Genomic DNA, 22,018 nt, shown 5'->3' with positions numbered 1-22,018 from the left:
CTATAAGTTAGCTATTATAACAGGGCATTTAATGTCACCTTGACAAAGATTAGTATTAATGTGAAAGTTCTCAGGTCCAGCTGAAGCTCTGGTGGGCTCATACCTTTGTTTCCAGTGGCCTACCAGACATCTCAGATTCAGAATCTTATAAACATCTCAATTTAATGTGTACAGAACAGAACTCACCAGACACACACATACCCCCCAACAAGGCACCAGGCGCCAGCTTCATTGCTTGTGTTCCTGTCTCGGTAAATGGTGCTGCCCAGGAAGAAAACCCAGGAAACATCCCTGATACTTCTTTTCTTTTCCCTTTTTTGCTAAGAAAAACATGAAATGTGGTCCATACCTACACTCAAGTAATTTACATCTGCCTGGAAAGATAAGACAAATTAGGTCAGTAAAAGATAAAAACTATAGAATAAATATGCAAGACCCCTTTAATTGCCAGTGAATTTAACAAACCACTATGGCTTAAAATTTCTGGAAAGGGTACAGTTATTCCATGTGAAGATAGTTCTGTTAAAGACCACCCTACTTCTTGCTCTAATGACCTGTGGTTCACCAGCACACTGTCCCTGATCCTTCTGACCAGGAAAACACACATTCAGATTGACCCTTTGTTGATGTCTTTCTCCCAAGGAAGGTTGACATTTGCAGTTTTAATCTTTTCATCTCTGGCTTTCCCAGACAACTGCTGGGAATGCCTCTTAAGGTTGATGTAGCTTGAGTCCATCTCTCTGACGCTGTTTTTCAGCATCCAAATGCTGTACTGCTTTGTCCAGGGTGGAGCTCAGTGAGTACTAATAACGTTTCTTCATATGCCTTAGTTGTGAAAAAACCACCTCCCCTTGCCATGATGCTGTGAAAGAGATACATACATGTGGGTGTCCGTTCTGTCCTTGGGGACTAGCTGAGCCATATCACCACAGTCATTTCTTCAGGGCTGGTTTCATGGCCCTTTGAAAAACCTTACATTAGATGAGGGTGATTAAAATATTGAAGCACCATTAAATTATTGAAAGATGTAGGACAGCAACAGGTCTAAGTCTTACAATCATAAAAGGAGTTAGATATCACCTGTGGATTAATTATTCAGTTTTTTATTCTGTGTACACATCACCTTAGAAGAAAGTAGTTCCTCACTTTCTTTCAGAGCACTCTCTCCTCTTACTGGGAACATGCCTTTATTTCACTGATCTCAGGCATATTGCTAATCCCCAATGCTGAACCCTGCTTCCAGAGTACAGCCACAGGCATGAGCAGTGTCCAGAAGATTTTCACAGACTGGTGGTGATTGTTCTTCCTAAGATGGGGAGAACCATTTATCTCTTCAGTTTTCTCTACAATAAAATACCATGATATTTCTTAGTTTGTCTTATAGGCTTTTGGCAATCTTCTTTGCCTTTTTTGTATCTTGCTAAAATGCACGTAAAGTATAAAATGCACTTGGAAAAGCAGTAAAAACCCATTTGTTTCTAGTCACATATTTCAGAAACAACAGAAACACATCCAAGAACCAAAAACTGAGGAATAAAGGCCTCTGAGCAATTGAAGTTGCTGTTAGAAAAATCTGTGTACTTCCTTTATAAAGCTATCGCTCAAACCTTCATCCATAACCTGTTCTTACATAAAGTACCAGTCTGGCCCTGGAGATGCAGTTTTGCAGTGAGTGAGCAGAAGTACTCTACTAAAAGTGAAGGTGGAACTCCTAAACACAGCTGCTGTTTGGAAGCAATAAGAAGGAAGATTTTAATAAAACACAGACTGCCAATGCAGCTTTTCTGTATTAAGGCAGTAAGAATTATGTAACTGAATAGCCCCCAGAACCATCAGTATATTTCAGTTCAGTATAATAAAAATAATAGCCACACTTCAACAATAGTGTACATTGTAATGAAGCTAGTCATTAAGAAAGAGTAAATTGGGCTCAGAGAATGATAAAATTTTTTAAAGATTTCCATCAAAAATATTTTTTAAATTTTAAGTGTTTTTTATATAAAGGATAAACCTTAATTTTCTAGAAAATTCACTTTTTAGGTTGTAAGAAAGCATTAGGGCACACTCCTAATCACTTGTTAGTTTTACTGAAGCATATTTAATGTGATTGGCTAACAAGAATGGTACCTACTGTCTGTGTAAACTTTGTAGGTTTTCCTTTGCAGCAGTACTAAATGGTAGATAGGGCAGGCACTCCAATAAGACCCAAAATGTTAAGTGCTTTGGCCAAGGTCACACCACTAGTAAGTGGCCGACTAGCCTGTACTATCTCACAGTACTGTATCCCGTAACACACGATGCTGCTGGTACCACCAGAAAGGCAGTCCCAAGGTACCTCCTGGAGGGGACCATCAGCAGGGGCCTCCCAACCTCTCCGTGAGCATACAAAGTCTGTTAACCTCCCCTATACACCCTGCTGAGTCTGGAAGTTGGAAATGACTTAACCGTCACTCACCTGAGGGTGTCAGTGGTTGTCTGTCCTGTTCTGAGGAAAGGAAATTTTTGACACTCTCCCACAGCAGCTGGCTTCATCCTGCTGACATTCCAGATGTTCCCGTTTTAAAACTTTATGCTGAAGGGCTGTACACGGAAAAATATGCATGTTGTAAGTGTCGTGTTTAATGAGGTTTTTCCAATTGGCTTTGGTCTTCTCTTTATTAGATTTTGGCCCCACTGCCATGTACGTTAAAGTTCACCACCCCAATGCACCTGTTACAATATTTCTGTAATAATTTTCTTCTTGGTTTATTCACAATTCAGTGATGAGTTTCAAATTTGAGGTAGGCATTTGCTAAGACATTTCTAGTCTTTCTGATCTGTAGTTGTAACTAGGCCTTTTTGGTTACCCAGGGCACCACTGAATAAAATTCCTTTGGTAATTGTGAAAATAGAAAGAGTATAACCTTTTTTCTCTAAAGTGGTTTAGATTGAGCCAAAGATTTGACTAATAGTTTCTGGGTTTTATTTGGTTTTATATTTAGACATGTTTCAGCAACTTTATTCACCGCTTGGTCTCAAAAATTTCCCTAAGTCAAGAACAGAGAAACTAAAACTGATTTGTACTTTATGTATGGTATCTAATATCTCATAACAATCCTTTGAAATATTGATATTCAGTTCCAAATTACAGAACAGAAAGCAGTGTTCAGAGAATTTAAGTAATTTGCCTAAGATCCAGGAAATAGTAAATGTCAGAGCTAGAAGTAAAATAGAGGTTTTTCATATTCCACAATCTGATTTTTTTTTTGCCAAAACTATACTACTTCAGAGGCCAGAGGAGGAAGGGGAGGTAAGAGGCCAATGTAGACTGCCTAGGGTAACCCTTCCTATAAAGCAACCTCATGGCTGGGAGATAAAAGTCAAAGATTAAAAAAAGAATTAACTGGAAGAGATTATCAAACAACATCTGTTCAACACACATTTATTAGGCTGCCCTCAGTGCTCTGCTGTCTTACATGAAGAGTCGAAGTAATACTCTCTTGAGGAATTACAGTCCAAAGAGAGAAAGATTGAGAAATTGTATAAAATCCAGGAAATTAGAGCACTCCAATTACATGGACTTAGAAAGCCCAGACAGAGCAGCTCTTGAAAACACTCGCCCATGTGTCTAAGCAGGAATTGCCTTTTAGCCTGTCTTGAATCTAGTATCATTCTCTCCTGCTGCCCCCACTGTCCAGGTTAAACTATTAAGAGTTGTCCTGGATAAGTTATGGAAATGGTTGAAAAGGGTTCTTGAATATAGAATGATTTCCTGTGGATTATTGTAAAATGTTTAAGGTCTAGGCACTCTTGATGGAAAAGATGTGATACAACTACCTTGCATTGATAGAGCCTTGCATTTTACAGTGCAGTTCCATATCAGTGTCCTCACTTAGAGGCCAGGAATCAGGAATTGCCTGTCACTCCATCATCCAGTGTGTCTGAAGTGTGAAATTACTGATCTCTATTCCCCCAGGAAAGGGTAGAAGATTCCTTTATCGCTGTTTACAGAATTATACAGTCCAACTGATTGGTCATGCTGAGACACCATGTTAAAACTATAATTTCTCTGAGTATTTCTAAATCAAGATTTGTAATACAGTGTGCCTGAATTTCTGTCAGGGTTGTGCACTTAAAAACCAATGATTGTACCAAATGATTTCACTCATCTGTGGAGTATAAGAACAAAGAAAAACTGAAGGAACAAAAAACAGCAGCAGAATCACAGAACCCAAGAAGGGACGAACAGTTAACCAAAGGGAAAGGGACTGGGGAGATGGGAGGGTAGGGAGGGATAAGGGTGGGGAAGAAGAAAGGGGGCATTACGATTAGCATGTATAATGTGGGGGGTTACGGGGAGGGCTGTGCAACACAGAGAAGACAAGTAGTGATTCTACAACATCTTACTACGCTGATGGACGGTGACTGTAATGGGGTTTGTGGGGAGGACTTGGTGAAGGGGAGAGCCTAGTAAACATAATGTTCTTCAAAAAATGAATGAATGAATGAATGAATGAATGAATGAATGAATGAATAAAAAAACCAATGATTGTTTAACAGGAATACCTAGGCCTAAAGTTGGTCAAATTTTGTTGGTCAACTAGAGTTAATAAACTGGTCAAAATTTAATTTTTTGAAGAAACCTTCTTTTCAATTATATTTCTTCTCTATACAATAAAAATTATTTGTAAGTAATGAATCACTTTAAAAGTATGAAGGGTGTTGTCACTACAAATTGAGAACATAACAGGCTGGCCTTGTATTTCAATTTGTAAATACTCCTCAATTGTTGAATCAAAAGTATCGGGCACTTAAAAGCAGTTTGGCCAGTGTCTACTGTCTTTACAACATGAGTAACATCTGGTAAATTTCATAATGTAAAAATGTTTCTTTGGTAAATGACCATGCTAATTCCTTCTTTCTCTTTGTCTGTCTAGTGAGAACTCAACAGAGGCAATAGCGGTAGATTCTAACAATCAGTCGAAGTCCCCACTGGAGAAGTTTATGGTCAAACTGTGCACTCATCATCAGAAGCAGTTCATTCGTGTTCTGAACGATCTATACACTGAATCTCAGCCAGGCACCGAGGACCTGCAACCTTCTGATTCTGGAGCAATGGATGCATCTACTTGCAATGCTGGCTGTGCCCAGCTAAGCACCAAACATAAGGAAAAGGATGGTATATATCTTGATGTGAAGTCTCCTACTTCTGTAGATTTGCTCTTAGGCTCATCAGGCTCTGACAGCCCTTTACAGTTGACAGAACAGCCCCTAAAGGAGACTTCTCCTGGGACAAACTCTGTAGATGGAAGAGAGAATGCCTTGACTATTATCCAGAAAGATTCTTCTGAACTTCCAACCACTAAACCTAATTCTGGTAGTTCCATGGATGGTTCCACTCTGGGATACCTCACTGCATCTAATTCTTCCTCATTAAACTTCCACCACATCTCTAAGAGCTTGGAGGGGCAAACCACTGGACAGGAGCAAGACACAAATGTGAGAATGTGTGAAGGTGGTAAAGACCATGTGCAGAGCTCAGCTTTAGGAGAAAGCCTACTTGCAGTAAAAGTGACAGCTGAGAAGGAGGAGAGCAACAGCTGTATTGTTGCTCAAAGAAATTCATTCAGAGCTTTATCAGAAAAGGCTTGGGACTCAGGATTTATGGGAAATTCACCTGGAACTGCTGACAAAGAGAATGCTTTACAGGGTAGCTCAAAAACACCTTTACACCAGGATTTAGAGGCAAGTGAACAAGACTCAAGGCCAAAGCAAGAGAACCATCTTCACTCATTAGGAAGAAATAAGGTGGGTTATCATTTACATCCCAGTGATAAGGGCCAGTTTGATCATTCCAAAGACGGTTGGTTAGCCCCCAGCCCTGTGTCAGCTGTACACAAAGCATCTAATGGACATTCACGAACTAAGGTGATGTCAACCTCTGTTAAGACAGCTCGGAAAAGTAAAAGGGCATCAGGGTTGAGGATAAACGATTATGATAACCAGTGTGATGTCGTTTATATCAGTCAGCCAATAACAGAATGCCATTTTGAGAATCAAAGATCAATACCGTCTTCTCGGAAAACAGCCAGGAAGAGTACTCGAGGATACCTCTTCAACGGTGATTGTTGTGAGCTGCCTACAGTTCGGACGCTGGCCAGAAATTTACACTCCCACGAAAAAGCAAGCTGCTCAACACTGGTGTTGGAAGCAGTGATCACTCCCAAGCAGACCCTGGAAATTTCAGCCCCTACACCTACAGTGAGTGTACAGCATCCCAGAGAAGACAGCCCTGAAAAACTTAGTAAAGAAATAACCTCCCTCACAGAAGGAGACAGAGACACTGTATCTGAGAAGGAATCTCAAGACTCTGAGGTTTGTCCCATGATGAATAAACGAAGTCCAAACAGCTCCCCTGGGTCAAAGGAAACAATAGCCTCCAGCCCGGTGGGGCCTCTCCCTGCTCACCTTCCTGAAGAGGACGGGTCAGAAAGCAGCACCATGCTTTCAGCTCCCACAGCGAGTGGGATAATTTCTCTTGAACCAGACCAGCAACCAGTTGATGAACTGCTGGATACAAAGGAGATGAGTGTAACCCAAGGCTGTCACCTGGTCCCCTCCACTGAGAGCATTTCTGAAGGAGGCAGTGAAGATGTTGTTTCTAGGCCTTGTTCTTCTGCTAAAACAGTCAGTAGAGAGCAAAGTCCTTCATGCTTAGAAAATCAGAGTCCCCTTGTGGGCTTGGCGCCTCCCATGGGCCTGGGAAAGGCCGAGGATGACCAAAGCATCAATACGGAGGCTATGACTGAAGATACTCAGGAGCTAGAGGCTGACCCACTCTTGACAGAAAGCTGCACTTTTACTAACAACAAAAACCCCAGTGAAGTTGAGGAAAGTGAAGGAGCTAGTGGTACAGGAGAATTAGAGGGAGAGGACAGTGATGGAAAACATCCTTCAGAAAAATATATGTGTGATCAAAACATTGACTCACTTGAAGAGAATTTGGACAAGAAGAAGAAAGGCAAAAAATTCCCTGAGGCCTCTGATAGGTGCCTCAGAAGTCAGCTTGCAGATTCCTCTGCTGATAGGGGCCTAAGAAACCAGAGTTCAGATTCTTCCTCTGCCTGTCCTGAAATCAAGGTTTCTAAAAATTCTGGTCCAAAACGTTCTAAGAAAGAAGGTTACCTGAGTGAGACAATACCTGAAGACTTTCTGACTAACAGTTTCCTTACAAAAGCTCCAGAGGACACTGAAAACCCAAATGTTGATGAAAAGCCCTCTGCAAAAGATACTGAGCAGGAGGGTGAGGGAGCCGGGATCATCACCCGGCAGAGCTTTAAAAACCTGCTGGCAAAAGAATTCCACAGGGAAGAAGGAGCTACTTTCCCCAGCAGTGATCCCATAACCACAGTTGACCAGCCCCTGCCTGGAGAGAAACTGGAGATCTATGTTCAGTCTAAGCTAGGTGAGAAGAATGCTCATGACCCCTTGGAAAGTATTCCTCGTACTTTCCCAGAACAGTCGAAAGGGAATCCAGGACCTGTTGCTGCACAAGACACGGAGGAGGCTGTGAACGAGGTAGACAGTGCAGATACCCAGCATAACGGTGCTGGTGGTGATGGGCCCACCAGCTCACTTGGGTTGTCAAGTAGTGGAAGTGGTGATGCTGATGGACCCCCAAAATGGGTCCCAAGGCTTACAAGACTGACTTCTTCAACGTACAACCTAAGACATGTTCATTCTCTGGACTTGTTGGATACTGCAAAAGTGACGTCAGACAAGGAAGCAGCACAGGGGAACCGAATGCCAAAGGAAAATGGTGCTTCAGAGAGTGGAGATCCCTTAGATGAGGATGATGCGGATCCAGGGGCAGAGGACCAGCCGAAGTTCGTGGAGTGGTGTGCTGAGGAGGAGAACCAAGAGCTTATCGCCAACTTCAATGCTCAGTACATGAAAGTTCAGAAGGGCTGGATCCAGTTGGAGAAGGAAGCCCAGCCAACACCAAGAGCGAGGAATAAGTCAGATAAACTGAAGGAGATTTGGAAAAGCAAGAAAAGGTCACGGAAATGTAGGGGTTCGTTGGAGGTTCAAAAGTTTTCTCCTGTTCAGATGCTATTTATGACAAACTTTAAATTATCTAATGTTTGTAAATGGTTCTTAGAGACCACTGAAACCCGGTCTCTGGTAATCGTGAAGAAGCTCAATACTCGTCTTCCAGGAGACATACCCCCTGTCAAGCATCCCCTTCAGAAGTACTCTCCTTCCAGCCTGTACCCCAGTTCACTACAGGCTGAACGTTTGAAAAAACACTTGAAGAAATTTCCCGGAGCTACTCCTGCAAGGAACAATTGGAAAACACAGAAACTCTGGGCTAAATTTCGGGAGAATCCTGACCAAGTGGAGGCAGAGGATGGCAATGACGTCTGCCCCAGCCCCAATTCTGAAGACAATAGAGAAGAAGTCAAGGAATGTAGAAACAGCCATCCTCCCACAAACTTGCCTACTCCAGCCAGTACCCGGATCCTTAGGAAGTACTCCAATATTCGAGGAAAGCTCAGAGCCCAGCAGTGTTTGATGAAGAACGAGGAAATGGAAAGCCCACTTGGCCAGGCTGTGGAAAGCAAGCCAAGTTGTAAGAGTGTCTGCATCAACCCTCTGATGTCCCCCAAGCTCGCCCTGCAGGTGGATGCAGATGGGTTTCCCATTAAGCTCAAGAGTACTGATGGGATGAAGGGAAGGAAAGGCAAACAGGTGTCTGAGATTTTGCCAAAAGCAGAAGTTCAGAATAAACGCAAGAGAACAGAAGGCGGCAGCACTCAGGAGCGGAAGGACAAGGGACCTGCGATAAAAGCCATCAAAGAAAAGCATGCTGACAGCTCCACCAAGACCCCTGCTGCCAAGAAGCCAGCTGCAAGGGACAGAACCAGCCAGCTGCCCAGAAAGACATCTTTGAAGGAGAATAAAGTGAAGATCCCTAAAAAGTCCCCTGGGAAAAGCTGCCCTTCCTCCAGGAAAGAAAAAGAGAATACAAACAAAAGGCCTGTGCAGCCTGCCACCTTGGAGACAGTGACAAAACCTGCAAAGCAAAAAGGGGCAGGTGAATCCTCTTCCAAGCCACAGAAAGCCCCGAACAGGAAGCAAAACAACGGAAAGACTCGGGCCAGACCTTTGACGAAAACCCCAGAGAACAGTGCAGCCCAGAGAAAACGAAAGCTGAAGGCGAAGCTGGACTCTTCCCACAGCAAACGGAGGCGGCTGGATGCAAAGTGATTGGAAGGGTGGAAACCAAGAGTAACTGTTCTACAGAAGTAGCCCTTTATTTTGCATTAACTTAATCTGCTTTTATAAGCTTATCAAGCCTTTCAAATCTGCAGTTAATGGAGAACCCCACAATTTAAGATGTCAGAAAATGCATCTCAGATGGAGAAGGAAACTTGTAGAGTCTTTCTCTGAGGCTGAGTAAGGGAAGTTATATATTATATTCTGGTTGTTCCTTGGGTTTTAAACTTGGAACCAAGCAGTTTTAGTTTTTAAAAGTACAGTGCCTTATTTATCCTTTTTGTCTTTAAATTTACAAAAGCTAAAAAGCTGATCTATGTGATTAAAGGCTTGTATTTTATACTTGATGCACAAGCACTTGTACTGTAGCCAAGAAGACCACCATCATGCACATTAAGTAGCTTTTCAGCAGCCACCCTGCAGTATCTGTACATGAACAGATACTCCTCTTTGCAAACCCTAGCAGTGAACTTCCCTCTCTGTCTTGTTTGGTTAAATGATATTTGAAAGCTAAACCAAATCATTTTTTATGGTATGTGGAGAACGCAGAGGGAATTTATAATGATTTTGAAAGATTAATATTTCTGTTATCTTTTTAAAAATCATATTCATTCTTGGCCACTCTTCTCACTTTTGATCTTCTGTCATTTGAGAAAATGTATTCTAAATTCTGTGCCTGTGGGACAAAAGGTGTGTCACAAGGCATTAGTACTGGTTTATGACCTCTGAAAATTATTTACGTCCTCCAAATTTGCATTACTGATTCTACCATCCTTTCATTTTTGGCCTTGAAAGCTTCATAACACTCTAAAAATGTTTTCATTCTACATTGGGGGAAAAAATATCTGGAATTTTTTAATTTTTAACTGTGTAGCTATAATTTGGCAATTAGTTTAAGAGTGACTATTCTAATTTTCTCTGACCCCAAGTACTTCCATATTTGAAGAAAGCTAAAATGTTATTTCCAGTAATAGAAATGTTAACGTGTGTGCACGTGTGTTCAGATGCATTTGCACTTGGTCATCAGCCACAAGTGTCTCCCATTCCCAGTTCCACAGTAAAATTCTTTCTTCCCCATGCAGTGTGCTAGGGTGTTCATGACCTGGATAATTAACTCAGGCCAGATGGTTTAAATGTGGCCCAGGGTCTCTATGAGCATCCCCAAAGCCACTTTGCCACCAGACTCAAAAGGTCTAAACAACACAGTTACATAAAGGTCAAAGCAATTTGCAGTTGAAGAAAGCCACTCCAATATCTCACAGTGGGCCCACATCCCCCACACCCAGAGCTGATGTTCAGCTGCTATGTGCCAACTTGAAAGTACATGTTTCGAGTGGGTGTCTATTCTGATTGGTTCATAGTTAATCCTTCCTGCCACTGTCCTGTTGAGCTCTGTTCCGTGGCTTAAAAATGAGAGCTGCAATATTTGTAACATCGCCTTTCCCAGGTAAAACCGAAGTAAGTGCACTGGCTTTCCCTTGATGCCTAGGACATTGCTCCACTATAACACAGTGTGTACTCAACATTTCCATTGAGCCACTTGACAAAAAGCCTTTGTTGTTGAAGCCTCAACCAGCTTCTCTAACATGCTGTGTCACTGAAGTAGACTCCTGTGGACAGCTACTACTCTGTCCTTCCTGTTAAACTTTTTTCCAGTTAGAATGTTTCAGATCTGTTTAGTTAAACCCAGATGGACTTGTTCATGCGTTAGTTCATTCAGTTCATGATAAAACAGGCTTTCTATCCATTCTGTTAAAGGTTTGCTGTATATAATGAAAGCTTCAGATGATTGAATAGGACTGGAGAAAAACATTTGATTCATGGGAAACTGAGAATTGTGTTGAATTTCACAGATTGCGATGCTTACTACCTTCAGTGGAGCCTTGATTACTTCTTCTTTCTAATGTCTTCTCTATCCCATGAGTCTCTTTTTTTCTTTTTAATATCTTTGACTTTGGATATTCAAGAGCTACCTATATTAATGAAACTGCTGAGTGTGTGTGTTGGCAACCCTTTTTCAGCATTAAGTTGCACAGAAGCATTAATATGTTTTGAGTAAGTTAGTTTAGTCTTTAAAAAGTGGTTTTAAAGTTTTTTTTTTATCTTCTCATATAGTTGTCACTGGATATTGTTTTGTGGTGACTTAAACCGCTGAGGTTTGCTGATGTCAGGTGTGTTGATTCTTGTGTATGTGTTCACAGTACCCCACTAGCTGTGTATAGGCCACCTTGCGAGGGTGCTTGTTTAGATTAAGGAGAGGTGTGAGGCATTATGTAGGGTGGAACTTTTCCAGTTCCAGGTTTGTAATTCATTCCACTACTTTTCTAAGTTCTTGTTCATTTTTAAAAGCGTACTTCAAAATAATAGCCATCTCTCCCATTTCAGGCAGCATTTAAGAAAAGGTATCAGTGTGTATGTATTTATTTTATATACCTAACAATGCAATATTAAAATCAATTTATACTTTATAGTAGTGGCTACATTTAAATAGACTTGGATTCTACATAATTAGGACACTTAAAAATTCAGAATTATTTTTATATTTGTTGGATCTCATTTTTGCTGATTCAGTTCATTTTGCTCCTAGAAGAAAGAAAATAAAAAACCAACTTGATGGCCAACCCTGGAAGGCCCTTTTATACTTACAGCTGTTGCTGGCAGACCTGTCTGCCAGATAGATCCAAGCCAGGCTTAGAGCTGACTCAAGTCTCCCATTTTCCCTCTCTTGGAAAGACCTCCTTCTGATAGCCATCTTCACAGTATGGCTTGCCACCAGATGCAAAGGCAGTCTGTCCCACATTCTGGATCCCAATCGGAAAGGAATTCTGTTTGTGGGCCTACAGTGTCCCACCGTGGGGTAACTGTCCCACCGTTAAGGCTGACGTTGAAGTGATGACCAGAGAGCACTGGTATTACCTCTGAGCTTCGGGAAGAGCCAGGAGATGCTTGGGAAGCAGTCCCTGAAGCTTCATCCATGGCTCCCCAGAGAGGAGCCCTCTTCAGGAGACCCATTTTCTATCCCATGAGACGCCCTGGGCTTAGGAGGACAACATGAAGACCACTGCCTCCTCAGGCCCAGAGCCACACCCAGTCCTTCCTCAGACATGCAGCAGGAAGGCTGTGACCCTGTTCAGCTCTCGAGACTTCCATCCTGGGATTGTTACCAGTATCTGTTAATCTACAATTGCTAGCCCCCTGGATCCCTTAGGCCAATTCTTTTGTGTCTGTATTTCATTGAAGATTTCCGTACAAGCCTCATCTTAAAAAATAATCTTAGGCTGGGTTTTGTGCCTCACTGTTTTTTCAGTAGTTGTGAATAGAGGAGGCGGTTAGTCTTCCCTTCACACATGTGCCTCTGACGGGACCCTCTGCATTTATACTGGTGGGTGAATTTCTCACTGTCCAGATAGGCAGTAAGATACATCACTTCCAGAGAATTAGTTACTTAGAAGTTTGGTCTCTTCAATTCTCCTGCCTTCTCATGGACTCTGTCATGGGGGCTGACACTGTAGCTCTCATTTATGGGCAGCGTTCCTATTGACTAGTGGACGTAAGAGCCAAGTAGGAAAGGGCAATATGCTATGTGATACAAGCTGTTGATGCTGTAGTGTTACCTTCAGCAAGTCCAGTGTCTCATCACTGCACCTGGGACTGGGATGGAATTTCCCAAGATGCTGGCCCAGGGAGCCGTACCCACTCCTTGTGGTGGTCAGTCAGCTTGTGCAGGTTATCTTAGCTTCCAGATGATCTATCAAGGGTCTATAGACTACAGGCTGGTCTTTTTTTGTCAGTAAGTGTTTATTAGAGCAGAGCCATGCCCATTCGTTGATATATTGTTTGTGGCTGCTTTCCAGCAGAGTTGAATATCTGCAACAGAGACCATGTGACCTATTACTATGTGGACCTTTAAGAAAAAATTAACTGATCCTTGCTTAAGAAAATAATCTTTTAGAGGAACAAATCTTCCCTGATTTATCTCCTTTTTCCTGCCTCTTCCACTCTGTCCTCTTTTTGTCCCCTTCTTACTTATCTTACGTCAATTTTATCCTTTCTTTTCCTTTTCTTTATTTCTTCTTGAAAGAGACACATTATGTTGCTCCAGTACACTGAATGCCATCTCCTGCAACGTGAGCTCCCTTAGCCTCACATCTTCCTTCTCAGAATCGCCCATCACAGTATTCATAATAAGGGTCTAGCCTGCAGAGGCAGAACCCATGACCAAACTGGGATTCAGAGTTCTGAAATTACGTGGCCTGGCCTCTCATTCCACTTAGACCCAACTTCAGCTTCCCTCCTTGTTTGTTACTGAAGTAAGCCAAGATTTTGTTTCTTTCAAAATTAACTGAGACTACTTTAGTTGACTGTTCAGTTTTGTGAACCTCACATTTAGATACTGAAAAAGTCTTTTCATAGGAAACAGGTCAATCACAAACCCAGAGCATTATTTGTTACGTAATATTTTTGACCAGCTTCTAGGAAAATAAAAATGTATTGGTACTGATATATTATCAACCACATACTCTTCTTACAAAATAATTTTATTAAAGGCAAGCCAACAAATAAAACATAGAGGCTTGAAGTGTTTTGAAAAGAGTAACAGAAAAATTGGAGCATATTATAACCCGAATGTGATGTGACTATGAAATTATAGATAACATCATTAGATCAAATTCGCTCAGCTGCCAAGCTGTTAGTCCTCCCCCTCCCCAAAAACTCAAGGAGAAGCTTCTGTGCTGTCTTTCAAAATGAAGTTGAATGTCATGTTAATGAAAAATTTTTTGTCATTGGTCCCAGAAGTGACTGTTCCAATTGTTTTGAAATAGTTATAATTTTGAATTCCTAGACATTAATTTTTGTCTTCTTGTGGCTTGACGTCCACTGAAATACTGAAATTTTTCTGTAGGTATGAACTCTGTCTGTATTACATCATCAAGGCAATCCTCCCAACCTATCAGTAAGTACTCTTCCCATGCTTGCTCCCAAATCCTTTCCAGGGGAAGAAAGAAAATAAAAAGATTATTGTACTTAAAACAGGCAGAATTATCAGAAGCCTTTTGAGGCAGCCTTCAATATAATTCATTCCTTCAAACATCAGAATAACAGTGGATGGGTTGGAAGACTTGAAGGCCTGCCCCCTTTCTTTTAGATATTAAATCATACTCAAAACAGAAACCCAGAGCTCTCTGATGCTGCTCTCAGCTCAGCGCTTTGCTGCGCCGCCCTGGGGACCCAGGGAACCACCTTGGGCACTTTGCAGATGTCCTTGCTCTTGCATTTGCCCAGTTCCTTCCATTACCTCCTGTCTGTCTGATCTTCCTTTTCCCAGAGCCCTGGTGGTTTAAGCACAGTGCTCAGGAGACATCCTTTGCTTTGGCCTTCAGAGGGGCACTGTGTGTTCGTGCTGTCCTGGTGAGCACAGTGACATACAGGCTTTCTCCCCTGCTGGGGACCATTTCATGTAACACCAAGGGCTTGGTAGGCAAGCCACACTCAAGTATAGAATGCCCACTGAAAAAGACCAGGTGCACATGGTTCTGCAATACGTCAGAGGCTGGAGGAATGCATTTTACCTTTTTTTAAGGGTTATACATTTTTAAAAGAGTAACAGACCATATGTCACCCACACAACCTGATATATAAAATATTTACTACCCTTTGCAATATGTCATTCAAGATCAAATTGTGTGGACAGCTAGGTGCAAACTTACTTTCTCGTGTAGTCCAGCATTGTACCATCTCTTTCCCTCAAATTTTAACTTGTTGTTACCTGTTCATCTCAGCACATGGCTGCTTCACACATTATTCCTGAGAAATGCTCATGCATTAAGAAAATCCCCCATGTTGGTTGGATATTTGCTGAATTGTGAACTTATGATCTTATCTACAAGGATAAGTGTTAAAACTAAAAGTATGAAGTCTTTTAAACAAAGTGCAACAGTCTTCATGTTTATGAATCAGGGTGAACTTGACTGTCATGCAGAGACATTCCTCTTTCAATACAGAGGGACTTAATAATGAACCTAAAGCCTAAAATAGTGCCTCTCCCCACAAGCACTGATATATTAGTTTTATCCCCTGGAGGCCTCCTTTTCTTTTCATATACAACATATTTACTAATGTATCACTTCCCAAGCTTCGGTCATTTTCCTGTGAATGTAAGCATTTGGTCTTTGCCTGTTGTAACCTCAGATCCAGACCACCCATTCTCAGCTCTCTTAAAGATACCAGCATATCGATGGCGCCTTTTGTAGCACACCAGCAGCTTTAGACTGAAGTTCAGAACTCTCCGTCCTGACCAGTGAAGCCCGACCCTGCAAGGCCCGACTCACCTCAGTTTGAGGAGCCACGCTTTGCATCTTGCACCTTCAGCTCATGCCACCAACCCCCTTCCAGGAGGCATCTTCTCTGGGACAGTCTCTCGCCTCCCAAGAACTTCAATGAACACATTTCTTTTCATAATTTTATTGTATTTAGCCATGAGGTCCAAATATTCAATTTATCAACTTTTTTACCTTACTGTTTTCCATAATCTACATCTCATATTGTCTGTAGCTAAAGCTGTAGTATGTGTGAGCTACTTTGTGGAAAAGCTACTTAGTGGAAAAGATGCTATGCAAACAAGATTTGCATAATTTTATGTATTTATACTACAGGTGAGGATTAGTTTTAGAGCCATTCTAGCTTAAGGTTATTAGTCTCACAGTGATTTCTGCATTCTTAATAGTTCTGAGAGGCTGCTAGCAGCTATGGTTTCAAGTACATTAATAATACATATTTAAACACCACTGTGGAATTTATTTCACTGTATAAATAGTGATATTTTCCTGTTCAAATGCTTCTATAGAAAGTATTTATTTTAACAACAACAAAAAATTATCAAAGGGCTTTCAAAAAAAGTGTTCTTTCTAGCCACCTGTCCTCCCCAACTACCATGGGCATCTGTGAAATCTCTACACAGCACAGTAAAAGCAGAAGGGTAGGGCCTTGAAGCGTTCACTGTATTTGAGCAGATGCAACATGGATTGGGAACCTGAGCACATACCCTGACTGTCACCCCATCCCAGAACAGAGTGGGTCTCCCACAGTCAGTATGGCTGTGCCCATGGTATCAGGCTTGTCTCAAGCAGCCCCTTTTTGCATACCCTGTTGGTACAGTCAACCATAGCCTTCCACAGCCTGGGCAGGGAAATGAGCCTTAGTTGTAACCCAAAGGAAATCCGAACCCATACCTGTGGGATGTGGAGAAACCACTGGTTGCCTAAAGAAAGCATTAAGATGTATTTTAGTTTTTCTCATGTTTGTGAAACATACCTATTCAGACTCCCCTAACCGTGGGAGGTAACTATCCCATGTTTCCTTCTGCACCTTGACAGTACTTGTGAGTACCTCGACTCACCTCCCCCTCCCCCTGCTGTCCCAGCAAGCATCTGTGCAGATGTGGGCCAGCCCCACTGGTAACTGATGGTTACAGGAGACCCTCTGGTCTGAGGTGTGTGCAGCTTTACTCTCAGGAGTCCTGGTCTGCAGTTCAGAGCACCCCCTTGATGTAATGGAACTGATGCTCTATGATCATGTTCGTCTTCCCCACGCCATTCCTGGGTGCCCTGGGCTGAGTCGTGATTCTCATTCTGCCCTGCCAGCTAGACTGAGAATCACAGCTCCAGGGCTGCAGGGAGCTTGGGGTTTTTGTCATCCATCTGAACCATAATTGTCATATTTATTTATGGCCTCCCTTTGTCTTTTCTAAACAAATGAGGACACTTGAGCAGTAATGCTGGAGAATGTTTTTTTCTAAGATACTCTTTGTAAGCAACTCTTTTTTAAGATGAAATGTGAATGGGTAACTAGGTGCCAGGGAATTTAGCACTGAACTAGACAAAATTTTTTTTACCTTTGCAGGAAGAAGTAAATTTTGCTCTCATCTAAATGATCACAGAAAGTAATGCTGTAAATAGTTTTTTAAAAATATTTATTACATGTGCTGTATGCAGATTCATGTTCTGAGTGATGTTGGTTTGCACTGTAATATTGTAGAAGATATTTTGAGCAGTGAACTTGTTTTCATAACACAGTTCACACATGGAGAAAGAACAAAAACCAGCAGGTTGAGAGCTGTTGGGGGCATTTGATCTGTAATGTTACATCCTATCCAGGCTTTAATTGCCCCCTGTTCTCATCTGGTTATGCTATATTTGTATGTGTACACACACACACACACACACACACACACACACACAAAACTGGTCTATGGTCAGTCCCCAGATCTGCAGAACAAATTTCCAGGTATTCTTTCTGATGTGTTGCCCATAAGCAATAAGATCCTAGATGATAACATTTCTTCCGGGAGCCACATTGGCCCTTTGTCTCAGAGGATAGGGTAGGGGTAGAACAGCTCTTGCTAAGACCTCTTGCCTTTGCCGGAGAGGTTGCTGTACTTGAATTTTTGCTTTTGTTTATCTGCACGCTCCTTTATGTCATACAACTCTAGCAACAGATGAGAAATCTGCCAGCACCAGACACATCAAAAACTGGGTATAGACATTGAAAAATTATCAGTTTTCCATGAATTTGTGTCTTTTCCAGAATCAAGTTGAGGCAGAGTTCATTTGGCTGTTGCATAAATGTAAGAACTTTTTACATTAGAAATTAAAAGGCCAGTTAAAAGCTCTTTGACTGTATCTGACCTACTAGATATTTTAAAAGCTAACCCATTTCCTGTCATCCTCCTCTGTGCCTGGTTTGATATGTCTGAAGCCCCCTTCGTGTCTGGGGTTAACCCACTTAGGTCAGTGCACAGAGGGCAGTTGCTCCTCCTTCTCCCAGTGTGTCCAGTTCAACAGGTTTCTAAGCTGTTTTGCAGCCTCTCCTTGTGACCGTCCTAAACTTTATGAAAAATACCCCACACCCAAATAACCATTAGGAATAATGTAGTTTTTTAGGCTTTGAAATATGTCTTTTTTTGTATTTATGATGGTGTTTGGAATTTTTCACTAGTGTTTTTTTAGATTGAAGTGGGTGCATTAGGATAAAACTTTCCATTGCTGAGCCAGAAGGTAAGCAAGAGGGAAGAAACTGACCTATAATGTATCATTGGGAAGGTGACTACTTCTTGTGGTGGGAGGGTGGGGAGGGGCATTGTAGATTATGTGGTAAAATAGAATTCTGGCCTGAGGCTCCCCAAGTCTTAATACCTTGTAATAAATAATCCCTTTATTAGCCTCACTTAATCTCAATAGAAGCCTGCTGTTTACCCTCAGGGAACAAGTAGTTTTCAAAATTGAGCTCCTCCAAGGTCGCTGGCCAGTGCCTGTGTGCAGGCATTGGTCGTCTTTGTGAACTCATGGCATTATTTTCCCATATGCATTATGATATTAAGAAATTCAACCCCAACCTGTATGAAAAGCACAGCCCAGGCCCTCCTGAGGGCCAGGGGGTCATAAGAGGCCCATGCAATTTAACTGAAACTCAGGTGCCGTGTTGGGTTTTTATTCTTTTTAGGCCACGACCCTTCAGAATGAGTGTAGGGCAGGGGCTGCTGATCCAGCTGTGGACCAGGGAGCTCTAAGATGAATCTCTACCGTTCCTTTCTGGTTCCTCCCAGTGTTGTCATTGCCAAGGTCAATCTTGTAGTTGTTAAGATGTGCTCCTTTTTGCTGTTTTGTGAGTCTTAGCCAGTGATCCAGGCACCCAAGGAGAGGGTCTCCGGAGGCCCTAGCCCCTTCGTGGTACCAAATGTGTGCTCCTGACCTGTGTGAAGGTGGTCTTTCCAAAAGCAGCAAAATGAGAAATTCTGCTAACGGTAATCGGGACGATCAGTGTGTATCTCTTGGGCCTGGATTTCCACTATGTTAGTGAGTATAGGAAAATACTGTGTCTTTAATGGATGAAAATTCAGTGTATGCTGTGAATTTGTTGGTTTGAAACATTGAAAATTTTACATTAGATAATGTTTACATACCTCACCCGAAGAACCTTTGAGAGTGTATATATGAAATTAAAAAATATATTAAGTTGCTTTAAAACAATATGTATAGCTATAAAAGTTGGAGTTATTTTAACTTTGACTGTGATCCAAGTCTCTTAAATATTGAAATCGTGTGGATTTTTTTGTGTGTTTCTGTGTTTTACTTTCCTATTAGGCCATGTAGGAAACTGTGTTCTTGTTATTGGTAAAAGGGCCCTCACTGAAATCCAAGCTTGGAAGGATTTCCTTTGTTGTTTCAGATTTTCTTGTTTGGTTTTGAGGTATGGGGCTAGAGGATGTGTGGGAGGGATTTCTCTAACATTGACATCTATTCCATGAGCTTTTTCTAGGCGCTTATTTTATTGCAGCGTATTAAACTTCTTTGATATTAAAGTGTGTTTGTGTAGTTACTGCAGAGGGTACAGAATGCATTGAAGACCAGATGCAACTTACAGCCTATGGCAAAGTTGATAACTTGCCAGAAGGCACCAAAAAGCAATACCTCTTACTCTTCTGCCTCAGCCATGGCTGTGGGACTTAAAGGAACATTGTTTGCTAGATCGGTGGCCATTTGTGAGTTGTGCCCCAGACCTCTTCCTCCAGTATTCATCATGTGGCAAACTAACCAGAATATAACCTGAGAGGACATCCCAGGTTAATTCTGGAGGCCTGGGATAGATACCAGAGCTGCAATGTCTGCAGTCTCAGGAAAATTTGGCAACTCTAAGAAGCCCGGGCATCTGTTCCATTGTGGCCACCCACAGCCTCACCCTGCTGCCCCTCCCCTTGGCTGGGCCCCTTGGCCCCTCTTCCTTTTGACTGTGAAAATTGCCACTTATTTAACTCAGAGGTTGCAAACGGGTGGCTCATAAGTTGTGTTTTACTTAGTCTAGTTTTTAATAAGATTCAGAAATTATAAGGGTTTACATAAAAATTGATTTCTAGCTTCTCAAAAAAAATGAAGATCTGATGAAGTTAGTGAATGGTAAGAATCAGCTGGAGCTAAGTAGACTAGAGAATGTGCCCTTTAGGTCACCACAATCCCTAACTCGGTTACCTTTGTCCTTTTTCTTTACATAGGGAAATGGGTCTCTGCCCGCTGCTTTGTCAGAAGCATCAATACAAATGATGGGCCACAGGCATGTCTTGACTCAGGTAACCTACTGGCTACTCCAGAGACTTGATCTTACAACCCCATTTTACCCCATTTTCTCTACCCAGTTCATTTTCTCGAAAACCCTAATTACTTTGAAGGCCCTGCAGCTACCATCACTGATCACTCTCAAGATGACCGTGTGCTGTTGAGACCATCACCACAACCCAGTCTGCTGGCAGGAAATCAGTCTGTGGTCCTGGCATCAGAGGGGAGCCAGCGGGGCTCCTTCGGTGTCAGGGGCCTTGCTCAGCCTGACTGCCAGGGCCTGGCCTCACCTAGGCACTCAGGCCATGTGCCCTACAAAACTCCTCAGTGTGACCTTGCAGTCTGAAATCCTACTAGAACCATTATAGACATGTATTTATTTGCTTTTCTTCTCTGACCCCTAAGAACCACTGTTCTGGGTTAACCTTATGGGACAGTTTGAGAGGCTGCACTCCTTTCTAATCCATTGCCCAAAGTGAACCCTTCAGAGCCAGGATAAATGTGGGTGTGGCTCTATGCAAATGGGATGTGGTGGCAGACACTTGGAATGAGGATGGGCAGCCTCCCCAGGTCTCAGAGTGTGCTGTACCGTGCCAGGCTCTGTCCTCACACAGCCATCCCCGGGTAGTTGTCCCCCAGCCCTCCCGACTTCCCTCTATATGAGGAACCTCCTTTGCTACTTCAAGAAGACCAGAGTTCCAAGGGAGAGTTCCAGCCCATCCTGGATTATGACTGGTATACAGGTACCCCAGAAACCCTTGCACCCTGGGAGCGTGCATATTGGCAGCCCTGGGCTCATCCTCATGCAGAAAAAGATCAGCAAGGCAGAACCTGAGTGAATCAGTGTCATGTTCACACGGAAGACAACAGACAATATCCAATATGTTCTACAACTACCTCTAGGCAAAAGGGAAGGTGTGGCTTCCTCACAGGCCTGTTCTAAACCAGTCTAAGAGTGATCCCAACAAGATTACAGAAACACCTAAACGAATGTCAACCAGAGCATCTAAAAATCAAACCAAGATACTGAATGTTGACTTTAACATAGAAAAATACTATAACAAAATGAAATACAAATATATATTAGAATCTGTTAAGCATTCTGTATAAAGAGATACTCTCATGGTTAGGCTAACAGCAAGCAAAAAGGAGACAAAAGTCCAGCCTTTCCCATTGCCAGACACTTTCACCGGGAGCCTGTGCCACTGTCACCAGCAGTGCTGCCAAGCAGCAACCTGGGGACATGTCCTGCTTGTGTCTCTTCAGTGCTTGTTTAATGGAAACAGCCCATAGTGATGCCAAAGTGAATGGACATTCTTTCCAAAGGGGTAGCAAGGTGTACAAACGATGGCTCGGAGGCAGTTTCACAGCAGCCTTCTGGGCCTCAGTGGGTCCAAATGTGAACCGGCAGGATGAGTATGATCCTTAGTGACTCACAGGTTGGTGATGAAGAGGAGGAAGAGTTGATCATGGAGCACCCAGCAATCCCAGCCCCTTGCTGCCCTCACCCTGGGGGTGGATCCCAGTCTCCCAGCTCAATCAAGGGGGAGCATGGGGCTGGGCTGGGACATAGAGTTCTGTCACCAGTCAGGCAGGTATAACCAGCTCACGGGGTCCTCCCAGCAAACGCTCCACAATCTGCCCTCACAACTCTG

The 22,018-nt window shown here is 42.5% G+C and overlaps 1 protein-coding gene across 3 annotated transcripts in view; it reads left to right on the top strand.

Annotated features, from left to right (window-relative positions):
- Window positions 1–22,018, top strand: part of LCOR (ligand dependent nuclear receptor corepressor) — a 200,899-nt gene that overhangs the window by 177,811 nt on the left and 1,070 nt on the right. For 2 of the 3 annotated variants that reach the window (XM_073240605.1, XM_073240606.1), the window contains exon 8: window positions 4,917–20,377. In XM_073240605.1, coding sequence (XP_073096706.1) covers window positions 4,917–9,249 — 4,333 coding nt within the window. In that variant the 3' untranslated portion in view covers window positions 9,250–20,377. The remainder of the gene's footprint in view (window positions 1–4,916; window positions 20,378–22,018) is intronic. The other variant, XM_073240604.1, reaches the window with a different exon arrangement.

Source organism: Manis javanica, chromosome 7 (assembly GCF_040802235.1).
Source record: "Manis javanica isolate MJ-LG chromosome 7, MJ_LKY, whole genome shotgun sequence".
Taxonomy (NCBI): Eukaryota; Metazoa; Chordata; class Mammalia; order Pholidota; family Manidae; genus Manis; species Manis javanica.
This window is presented reverse-complemented; position numbering and strand designations above follow the sequence as displayed.